The sequence below is a fragment of the Poromitra crassiceps genome (assembly GCF_964638095.1).
Source record: "Poromitra crassiceps genome assembly, chromosome: 12".
In the NCBI taxonomy this organism is placed as follows: Eukaryota; Metazoa; Chordata; class Actinopteri; order Beryciformes; family Melamphaidae; genus Poromitra; species Poromitra crassiceps.
In genome coordinates, this window is record NC_139632.1 from 25,191,746 (window position 1) to 25,203,575 (window position 11,830).

General features: G+C 41.8%; 1 protein-coding gene across 1 annotated transcript; it reads left to right on the forward strand.

Moving 5' to 3' along the window:
• The first annotated feature begins 490 nt into the window (after positions 1-490).
• On the forward strand, positions 491-10,950 carry hs2st1b (heparan sulfate 2-O-sulfotransferase 1b). Its single transcript, XM_083647543.1, has 7 exons — positions 491-617; positions 2,559-2,782; positions 5,096-5,181; positions 5,723-5,861; positions 6,090-6,187; positions 6,791-6,948; positions 8,089-10,950. Exons 1-7 carry the CDS (start codon positions 494-496, stop codon positions 8,313-8,315), a joined length of 1,056 nt encoding a protein of 351 aa, XP_083503669.1. The 5' UTR covers positions 491-493; the 3' UTR covers positions 8,316-10,950.
• The last annotated feature ends 880 nt before the right edge of the window (positions 10,951-11,830 follow it).

Here is an 11,830-nt window from a genome sequence, read left to right on the forward strand (position 1 = left end):
ACACACCTCCGCTCACACTCACAGACGCTACGCTGCTACTGGACGCTCCTGGCCACCGTACATATTTGTCTCGTTGGGACTGCCCATGGGACTGCCAGGCTCGATTAGCGTTTTAATGGATGGGACTTTAATGGACTGTAGGCGGCGTGTCTGATATACAAAACAAGCCCGAATAAAAATGCAGATTGATGTCTTGAGTTTTAAAGATAACGTCAGCATCAACTCATGTTAGTTAGCAGGAAGCAACATGAAACACTGTTTTGTAAACACTCGCTAGCTAAGCGCTAACCTAAGTTTACCCTGTCCGATGTTGAGCTTGGTGGGAAACTAGCAGGTTTAAATAGCCAACGAGTTTTAGTTACATTTGCAAACTCGATCAAAATTGTGAATCTGCTTAGCTAACAGCATTAAGTTAGCTAGCTAGCCACGGTTAACGTGAGCTAACTTCGCTTGCTAGCCAGCAGTGGACCAGAGACTACTGTTTGGTTGTTTGATGGGGCTTTTAAGGATTATCATGCCGCCCAAGTTTCAGCTTTTGGCTGTTTTGGCATTTGGAGTGGCGATGCTCTTTATTGAGAATCAAATCCAGAAATTGGAGGAGTCAAGAGCCAAACTAGGTAAGAGGAAAATAGAGATAACTTACTTAACTAGCAACAAATTAATTACCGGTACGTTGAAGTTGATGCAGAAGTTGTCACCACCACATCATTGCATGCTTCTCTTCTCTGCGTGCCTGCCTGACCTGAGCACGTTGACAAGTTATAGGACACCCGATCTGTTTAGTGGTTGTTTAACCAGTCCAGCTTCCCTGGTTCTGTGACATTCTACAGATACTAGCATTGCTTTTCACCATTATGTCTATTAAGTAGTCATGTTCAGCATTTTGTCGACATTATGAGTCTGACAGATTCGATTGTGTATAATAGAGCATTAATGCTCGTCTGCTGAGTCATAATTTTGCCACCAGTGGTTTACAAAGTGGGGTCACTCTGGGGACCCCTAGGGGTCCTTGAGGGGGTTCCAGTGGGTCCCCAGCAAAAAGGGTAATAATTTGCCACTATGAATTCCAATCATAAGTAACATAATGGGTCTTTTTCACCAGCAGACATTAAACCCTGCATCCTCTGTTTTCTCCTTCCACACCCACCTCTAAAATAACTATTGAATGAGCAAAAGAAAAGGGTACATTACTGTAGGGCTACTCATGCTTGTAGAATTAATTGTTCATCATTGGAATGTATGTACCTAGCAGTGATGGGCAAGCTACTTGGAAAATGTAGTAAGCTAAGCTATCAGTTACTCTCAATTAAATATAGCTAAACTACATTGAAGCTACCCCCAGAGAAATGTAGCAAGCTAAGCTACGAGCAACATGGCAAAAGCAGCTTGCTACATCAAAGCTACTTTTTTCTCACATTGAATTAACTTCATGTGGAACAACTTTCAACCAAACAAATAGGCAGGTAAAAGAATATAATTTTGATTGTTTATTATATTATAAAACACACTGAAACTCTCACTGGCACAATATTCAAAAACAGACAATAAAACCTGAAAGTCTTCTTCATCACTGCCAGTGGCTCCCTCTGGCTCTGCCATCTTTCAAAGTTCGTTGCTGATGTGACTTCGCCAGCACATGACATATTTTGCCCTACCCTTAACCAATCGTCAGTCTTCATTGCCTAAACCCAACCCAGTCAGAGGCAGAGTAGTGCCGGGTCTTGCTGCAAGAGAGGCAAGGATGCTAAAAAGCAAGGATGAAACAACAACACTGTCTTGTTGTCCGTCATAATGGAACTGGAAGTGCTTTATTGGCTACACAGGCACACTTGACATATGCAATGTCTCCTGTTTAATCCAAACCGCAGCAGAAATCTCCACTGCGTGCTTTGCTCATGGATTTTCTCTGACGAGTAGCTTGTAGCTTTTGCGGGAAGCTACAAGCTACTTGGGTCTATAAATAGCTTAGCTACTGAAAAAGCTACTTGGTTCAAAAGTAGTGAAGCTACCACCAAGCTACTGAGAAATGTAGTTAAGCTATGTAGCTTCACTACTTGTAGCAAGCTACTGCCCAACACTGGTACCTAGGCCTAAATTACATTTGCTACATTTGGCATCTATAACTAATCTGGATGGAATGTATGTGCCACTATTGTCAGTTGTCCCCCTTGAAATATCACCCACAAAACAAGTTTTGTACTATTGATAGTATTCTGTTACATCACCACGGCCATTTTGGTAGGAAAACAAGGTGATTGTGATCAATTAACAGGTGATTACAATCAAGTGACACTTACAGCCAATGAGCTGTGTGTATTGTAGCGCCATATTGGTAGGAAAAAGGCTTGTAACATCGGAATACTATGAATAGGTAGTATTGCACCTCCTCCTACTGGCCCATTAAGGTGCTGCAGTGTATACAACACTATTAACAGCCAAGTCATACTGGGTCATACAGAGTTGCTGAATTGACTCACTCACGAGTAATATTCACACTTTTTTCATGATGTTATATGTCCACTTCAAGTTTTGCTAAGTCATGTTATCTCCCTTTGCAGAGCGCACCATTGCCAGACATGAGGTGGCCGAGGTAGAGCAGCGTCACAGTGAGTTCTCACCAGTGGCTGAAGAAGACGATACGGTCATAATCTACAACAGGGTGCCTAAGACAGCCAGCACCTCCTTCACAAACATTGCCTATGACCTGTGTGGGAAGAATCACTTCCATGTCCTGCACATTAATACCACCAAAAACAACCCGGTCCTCTCTTTACAAGACCAGGTGAGATCATGTCCCATCATGATATTTACATGCAGTGGTGCAAACTGGAGATTTACAGTATAACACATTCATTTAGTTTGACAGTTATTGAGAGTTGATTTGAGTTAAGTTGTGGACCAGTGATGTCATTTGTGCATGAATGACATCACTGGTCCACAACATCACTCAAATCAATTCTCAATAACTGTCAAACTAAATGAATGCCTCCAAAACTGTTTACAGTTTTCTGATATACTACTGATTTTGTAATGATACAAAGCTGGTTGAAAATTGGCGGAGTGTTCCTTTAACTTAAAACTATACAATGCAACACTTGCAAGAGCAGTCCCTCACCTTGACCTCTCATTCTCTAGCCTTCTGAAGGGCATCGGCTTTTTCCACATGTTGCTCTAACAACCCTTATATGTTAATGTGTGAGTTAGCTTAGCACTGTGGAAAAACTATGTAATCAATCTGTGTGTTGGAGAAATGTTTGGCAGCTCATTCTTGTCTTTGGGTAAACTAATGGAAATGATTTCAGACTACAAGGAACAGCACCTTTGGTGGGGATTTTGGAAACCAAAGCAGAATAATTTCAGTTGAGTTTGGACTTAGTAGCTCATTGCCCACTCCCTGTGCATCTTTTTAAAGCCACAGATAATAATATGCATGGCATTGGCACACATTGCTGAACTGTTATACTGGGTGCATTTGTATTCCTGTCAGTGAAGCTTAGGAGGACACATAGTGTAAATGCCCCGTAGCTATGCTGGTGTTATTTTTGGCTGCTAGTGCCAAGGTAATATCCTGTCTGCCATCTCACAACAGGCTGCCCCCTCCATCTTGGAAACAGTCTGTTTCCTTTGCAGATGATAGAGCAGTTGGACAAGGGGGGAGAATTAGTCCGCAGCCTGGAACACCAAAGCTGAACTCATTTCACTACAGGAAAAATCCACATTTGTATCCAACTATATTGTCTACCTAAGCCCAAATTGGCGAATGTGTATGAGTATGAGTACCATCATATTTTTCTCTCTGGAAGCGTAGAATGCTTGTCAAAAGGAGGTCTGCTTTGGTATAAAACACTATATTATTCAGCGTCAAAAGTATTAGGGTCATGTGGGGTGAAATTGGTTCTGTAATTTGTATTTCCAGTCACATGTATGTGAGGCAAGTCAACATTCAGTTGTTGCAACCTGTCTCCTAGTTTCATTTCATAAAGTATTACAACACAGCAACTTATTCTAACTAGAAGTCCTGTGAATGTTGTCCTGTACACTTGAGATGCAATAACTTTGGAGTCTGACTTAGTGTTTTGACACAAGTTGAATACATGGATAAACTAGAGGGCACTCAGTAGAGTGCATACCTCCACCATGGCATGGTGTTACCTGAATCCGTTTGGAACTTAGGCTCCTTTTTGTGATTGGCTACCCCTATTGCCACGCCTCCTTTTGGCCAGTGGGCGTAGAAAGTTCATTGGTTCTTAGCAGAGCAATTTAGAGAGAGAGTGGCATCAGCGGAGGACCAAAATGCGTGACTCATTAGCCAATGAACAACCAGGAAGGGGTCTCGCGCTACTTTTGAATGCTAAAATAAAGCTGATAATTTACAATTTGATTAAAAAAAAACACACACTTTCAAAGTACAACACAAACTGTCCATTTTGCTGCAACTCGACAGTGCTGCTTAATCCAGAACCTTACTTCCTGGAACTCTTGAGAGTAAAAAAATTGTCCATTGGAGTGAATGGAGATGAAGCGACTCTTCTATATACACGGCTCTGGTTCTTAGTTGGCCCATGACCTGCTTCTCTACAAAGTTTGTGGTGTTACGTGAGTCCATGTGGATGCTAAGTGCCTTTTTGGGATTGGCCACGGCCATTTCCACACCCCCTTTGGCCATTGGGTGTGGACAGTTATTCACTTATAAGTTGACCTGCTTTTCTGTCAAGTTTCGTGCAAGTCCGCTCATAACTTTTTGTGATGTCCTGCTGACAGACAAATAACCTCCAGCCAACTATTGGCCAGGCCTTGGCCCTCCCAAGTCTGTGGCGGAGGTAATCAATGTCCAGAGATTTGCAACTGACCACAACTGATGTTTTGTAATGCATTGTAGCATACGCACAAATAGGCTTAAATGGTGAATTAATAGCAGGCAGTCAGTAATGTCATCTCGTACATCTTCTGAGCAGAACTACAAGTGTATCCGTTCCCAGCAAAAAGCCATTTTTACTTCTCTGTCCCTTCAATGTTCTCTTCTGTGTTTTTTTCCATTGACTGGAGAGACTTTCCCTGCTGCTCCATAATTAGTTTCCATTATCTTTGGCTACAGGTGCGCTTTGTCAGGAACGTCACCTCCTGGAGAGAGATGAAGCCCGCCTTCTACCATGGACATGTCGCTTATCTGGACTTCTCAAAGTAAGGCCCTTCACTTTCTTGTAATGCCATTAATATCCAGATTAGTTACAAACAGTCAGCAAATCAGATAGAGGAGCTGTTGTATTGATTGCTAATGTGTGCCTTAGTGTTGATTAATAGCATTGTTGTCCTTATCTCCACTGACATGATCATTTCCTGATCAGAGGTAATTATCCTAATGGTGTATGTGTTCTTCCTTCTTCTGTGAGAGATGTCCTGTTCACTTGCAGTCTCATTCTTCCCAGATGCTTCCCTGTTGCTGATGGAAAAACTGATTCTCTAGCTAGCACAATAAACACTCAGTGGACTAGGTGCATAAAGATGGCTGCCTCCTGTTCTGATTTCATGCGGTCCTGCCAGGCCGGCCCCCAGTGTAACGCAACACTGTCTTTGTTAAATGCAGCGAAAGTCATCAAGCAGGTGTTGACCTTTGGAATGGACAGTGATGTCAAATCATGAGGCCATCATCTTTGTGTGCCTTGTTTCCATAGCAAATAGCCACCATTACAAATTCAAGTGCAATTTCCTTTTCTTTGTTTAGATATGGGGTGAAGGGAAAGCCAATGTACATAAATGTGGTGCGGGACCCTATAGAGCGCCTGGTGTCGTACTACTACTTCTTGCGTTTTGGAGATGACTACAGGCCAGGCCTTCGACGAAGGAAGCAAGGCGACAAAAAGGTCTTTATTCTGTGCTTGTCTTTTTTTAATATATATATATATATATATATATATATATATATATATATATATATATATATATATATATATATATATATATATATATATATAATGATGTAATCTTTAATTACTTTTAAACCCTCAGAAGTTTTGTCTGCTTAATTGTCTGTTCACCTCTTAGCTTAGAGCGATGTATGATGTGTTACTAGGCATTTGTTTGTCTTTTAGACCTTTGATGAGTGTGTGTCATCAGGGGGTTCTGACTGCGCCCCTGAGAAACTCTGGCTTCAGATCCCCTTCTTCTGTGGCCACCATTCAGAGTGCTGGTGAGTTTGCTGCACCTGCTCCCACGAGGGAATTCACAACTACTGCATTGTAGTAGTCATCAACTACTCCCAGAAAGTAGTTGACGGGAGATATATTTTCTTATCACCCAATAAAATAAATAAATAAAATGATCAATTCTCGTCAAAGGGGTCTCAAAAAGAGCATCATGTACATGAAAGCATTTTGGGGCTGTTGGAATGTGTTTTTGTTGAGTTAACAAGGGTAGGCTAGCCCGGTACTGCAGACTACCAGTCATTTGTAATTAGCTTGCCACCCCCTCATTACCACCACTGAGGTGCCCTTGAGCAAGGCTCTTAACCCCAACTGCTCCAGTGGAGCTGGTCAGTGGCCAGCAGATCAGACTGTCATTGTACTAGTCAGCTTCCAGGTATGAATGTGTGTGTATGAATGTGAACAGGGCGCTCCTGAAAAAGAGAGCATTGCTCTCAGTGAGACTCCCCCTGTATAAATAAAGGTTAAAAAAAAGAGGGCGCCTAATTACTTTTTTACTGCACACACAGAGAAGAGAACACACTATGGAGAATATAGCAAATAGGCGAATCTCCCAAAATGTATTCTGTTAAATTCTGTTTATTATTAAGGAATGCGGGTAGTAGATGGGCTCTGGAGCAGGCCAAATATAACCTGGTGAATGAATACCTGTTGGTTGGAGTAACTGAGGAGCTGGAGGACTTTGTCATGATCCTGGAGGCCGCACTTCCACGCTTCTTCAAGGGCGCTACAGATCTCTACCGAACAGGTACCATTACATTACATTACCAACCAGCACAACCCAGTCCTCCTACAAACCTCACCATGCTACTCCAGAAATCACCATCACGTTCAACCATTATGTAACTGAGCTTCTTTTGTTTTTGTGCCATTCTTGATTTTGCACTTTGATACAACGCAATCACCAACAACCTGCCAAACTGTGCTGTGTTGCCTAGACTGATACTCATTAGGCTGGCAAAGCAAGGCATGTTTATTAGTATAGCACATTTCATACACAGAGGCAATTCAAAGTACTTTATATCAAATGGATACAAAGAAAAGAGCATAGAGAAATAAAAAGAATAAGAAAAAAAGTATTACAAAGTAAAACAAAATACAAGATCCAAAAGGTCACAGTGCAAAAGTATTAGCATATTTTTACTTTGTGAGTGAATTCATATAAATATTTTCTCAATATTTATCAGAATCAGCTTTATTGGCCAAGGATGTACACATACAAGGAATTTTGACTCCGGTTTGCAAAGTTTGTATTTTAAATACGTATATACCGTAAAACTTCAAATAAACGCCCGGGCGTTTATTTAACGGGAAAAAAATCAGACCCGGCGTAAGGGACCAGCGTCTATTTGGGTCCAGTGTTCAATTATTTTTGCACAGAATTCTTGCTCTGCAAAGATCACGTTGACTCCGTCCGTACACTCCGTAGCATCAAACAATGCGGTATGCATACTTGAAACATGTCGGTTTTCGTATAAACAAAGCGTAAAACTGTCTGACGTCGAGAAAGTACAATCTCTCATCTTGCCAAACCAGACTGACTGACTTCTGCCAAAAACACACACGTCATTACCGTAAGTGACTGTGAATTCAGTCTGAGCGCAACACAAAAACATACCGTCATGAAAAACTACCCGGCGTCTATTTGGGACCGGCATTTAAAACATGTAGCCAGACCTGGCGTCTATAAGGGACCAGTGTCTATTTGGGACTCAGCGTTTATTTGAAGTTTTACGGTATGTCTCCTGATCTAAACGCACTTTTCCCTAATACTGTCTGCTCTTAATAAAATGATGCCTAATGCCTATTAGACTTCACTGCTAACTGGCTAGTCTTCCCAATCCTGCCTGCTGTTCAGACAACAATGTGCTGTCTTGTGTTTTTCCAGGGAAGAAGTCCCACCTGCGGAAGACCACTGAAAAGAAGCCCCCCACCAAAGACACTATAGCCAAGCTGCAGAAGGCCGACATCTGGAAAATTGAAAATGAGTTTTATGAGTTTGCACTGGAACAGTTTCAGTTTGTACGTGCCCATGCTGTCAGGGAGAAGGATGGAGAACTTTACGTCCTGGCCCAGAGCTTCTTCTATGAGAAAATCTACCCCAAAGTCAACTAGAGGCCGAGCCAGAGCAGGCGCTGACGTGGCCCCAGCTGCACAGGGACCTTGGAAGATCTCCATTGGAAGTCGTATACACTGGGAAGAGGAGAGAAACATGAGCGGGAAAGGATACCAAGGAACCGTAATTTTGGAGAAAGTTCTGCTTGGTCCATTGCTCCTGTACTTCAGCTTTAGCTGGGATTCTAAGATGAACAATGCTGTTATGGTGCAGAAAAGCCTCATTTCGGGCCGGACAATGATCTGTACTGAAAAATTGCACTGTTGCCTTTTGGATTCAACACTAAATAGTTTATTATGAAGACACAGTGACATGATAATGCATTTTTACAACAAAGAAATTGCATAAGACCATTTGGAATTTCTACAGGAAATGAGTCTACAATCTTGATATTTTATTGCTGGTGCAGCTGCTAGGAACACTTCAAGGATCAACTGCCAATCTGGCCTGCGTGAGAAGGAATTCTCTCTCAGACCAGGCTGAAATAGTAGTTGAATACATCTTAAAACCAAAACACAAGCAGCCTTTAATTTATCCTGTCTCACAAATAATGTGTTTGATTTGCAGGTGGGCAAACCTCAACCAGTTCAAATAGTTTAAAACCATATTTAAACGCGTTTACCCATGTCTGTTCCCCGTTACGTTTAAAAGGGAAAAAAGCTCTGCTGGTGGAGAAATGGTCAGTGTTGTCGGTAACACAATAAGGGGCACTAAATTATCAGTTAGTTAATGCTTAATAAGCATTAACTAATCCTTAGTTAATGTTTATTAACTCTAACCCTAACCACTAATTCTAAACTATTAATGCATAAATCAATACCTAGCTAAAGGGATACGCCAACATTTTGGGAGATTTGCCTATTTGCCATATTCTCAATAGTAAAACTAGAATGTAGATGCCTTTCTCTTCCCTGCGCGCCCCTCCTGCTAGTGAGCTTAGCACTACAATGGCAGTAAATGGTACAGCTGCCTACCCCATTCAGCCACCAAAAATACACATTCCAACAGCACCAGAAACACTCTTATGTATGTTGTAATATATGTTGTAACTCGTGTACTCACCACACAATGGAATAATAATCCAAAGTTACGGGAAACAAAGTAAATCCATAGCCAGAACTAACATGGCGTAACCAAAGTTACTTCCGCGTTAGTCTCAACGCCAGACCCATGAGAGTTCTTACGCTGGTACACTACGTTACTGCATGCTGTAGTATGCAGAGCGCAGTGATTCAACGTAATGTTTGAGTCTGGGGAGAGACTACTTCCGCATTTGCCTGAGGCGCATGCGCTGTGTGCAGTCATCAGTAATTCCTGGTATGTATTTACTTAGAAAATGACCGCCGCAGCTCCGCCTGCTCTTGGTCCGTGATTGGCAAGCTGCGCCATCACTGGACAGGCGATCTGTCAATCACCCCCTTTTCTATCATCTATTTTACTCCAAACGGGTGAGTTATATAAAAAATGACGCCCCCTACAGTTAAGGTGAAAAGGTGAAATTAGCTACAGTATATAGACCAAAACCGTGTTTTGCCCCCGACTGGAAAGATGTTTAATCCTGTTACAAAGCCGGGCATTAAACATGGGGGAATGCCTACTGTCCCCGATCCCCAAGTGGCCATTGGAGGAACTACAGCTTTTCACTTCATTTCCGTGTCATCAGAGGAAAGGGGGGTTGGCCACTGGTCACAACATGTACATGTGAGTGTTTCTGGTGCTGTTTGAATGTATATTTTTCATGACTGAACGGGGGTAGGCTGCTGTACCGTTTATTGCCATTCAGCTGCTAAGCTCACTAGCAGGAGGGGTGAAACACACTTTAATGCATGCATGCACAGGGCTACATTCTAGTCGGGAATATGGCAAATAGGCAAATCTCCCAAAATGTTGGTGTATCCCTTTAACATGAACACCTTTAGTAAGTGATTACTAGACACATCAATAACTATTAATTAACTAACCCTTAATTTAGTGACCCTTATGGTAAAGTGTACCGTGTTGTATTATTGTTTTCTGCACTGTGTACATTTTAGGTGCAGCAATAATTGTTTACAAGCTACAGAAGAGAAGACCAAATGTATAAAAAAAATACATCAAAGCTGCTGTATTTACATGCAGTAAATATATTATGTTTTTGGACCAAATGGTAGTAAAGAAAATGGACCAGTGCATCCTTTGGTGCGTGACTTGTAAAATAGTCATTTTATATCTCACTGAGATCTTCTCAATTTACATCTAATGCATCGTGTCAGTATTTTATCACACAAAAATAGAGATGTGCATGTCTCCGCAGGCACCTTTGATATAGCTGACAGATAGGCTGTCTACATACATACTACATACTGTTTTGATCCTGTGAGAGAAAGTCAGTTGCAGCAGGATTATGTTGTACTAGTTTAGGGAGCAAAAACAAATGGAATGTTTGAAAGCAGGGTTTACCAGACATGACACTTTAGCAGAGTTTGGACTTTGTTCTGCTCTTGGTCACAACTGAGAGAGACGGGGTGATGGAAGATGATAGTGCCTTTATCACAACATACAGGAAACGTTTAAGACATTTTCTATATCCAATTTCAAGTGATTGCACCTTCATGTTACTGTTTGAGATTTGTTTTATTTGTGCATTCTTTTGTAGCCTGGTTAAAAAACAACATCCTGATAACAGGATGGTTTTACCAGGCTAATTATTTTAAACTGCGGGTCCTGTTTGTTTTCTGATGATGTTTTCATATTAATCACTTGAACAGTCTGAATATAAATACTTAACTGAAAGTGACATGGCTCATCTATATAATTATTTTTGGCTTTTTGTCCAGTACCAACAATTGTTGAGTCCATTTGATTTGTGTATTTGTGCCTCGACCAACAAGCAGGATGTGGCAACAATAATGTTTTACTTATCACCACAAGACAGATTTCACCAGCCTTGTTGATTTTTAGCTGCGACCAGCAGCTCTATAGATCGCTCGCTTGGATGGTCGGTTGGTTGGTCCACAAAAGGCTCACCAACCTTTGGCGGCCACAGTTTTCTCCTTAGGAGGCTGAAATGTGGCATGGAGGTCGTGTGTGTGTGTGTTTGTGTGTTTGTGTTCATGCAATTTGGTTAAAGGGGGGGGGGGCAATTTTGAAATGCAGAGTGGCAGAGTATGGGTGGGCTGCCCCCGTCATCCTGCATTCTGGAAATTTGCATATGTGGTCGCAGCTTGTTACTCCCCCCCCATCCCCCCATTAGATTGTTTTTGGTTTTCAGTGGTGTCACCACCAAGTCAAAATGTATTTAGCGCCTTGAATTTTACAATTTTGCAGTCCAATATTGAAATGTTGGCAGCCTTTGTTCCCCCAGTGAAAGTGGGCTCCTTGGTTATCTCAGGGCTGGACAGTGTTTTACTGACAGATTTTAAAGTTAAATGTTGGGTAGAGAGCCTACTCAAGTATGAGGACAGTCAAGCTTGTCTGAAGCCCAAAGAGGATTCCCCGCTGTTGCGTGCGCAGCAGAAATCTGTTACGTACTATT

Coding starts and splice junctions, on each gene's coding strand:
- hs2st1b (XM_083647543.1), top strand. CDS start 494: ATGGGGCTTTTAAGGATTATCATGCCGCCCAAGTTTCAGCTTTTGGCT. Junction 5,182..5,722: donor GCTTATCTGGACTTCTCAAA/GTAAGGCCCTTC, acceptor TTCTTTGTTTAG/ATATGGGGTGAAGGGAAAGC. Junction 5,862..6,089: donor GGAAGCAAGGCGACAAAAAG/GTCTTTATTCTG, acceptor TTTGTCTTTTAG/ACCTTTGATGAGTGTGTGTC.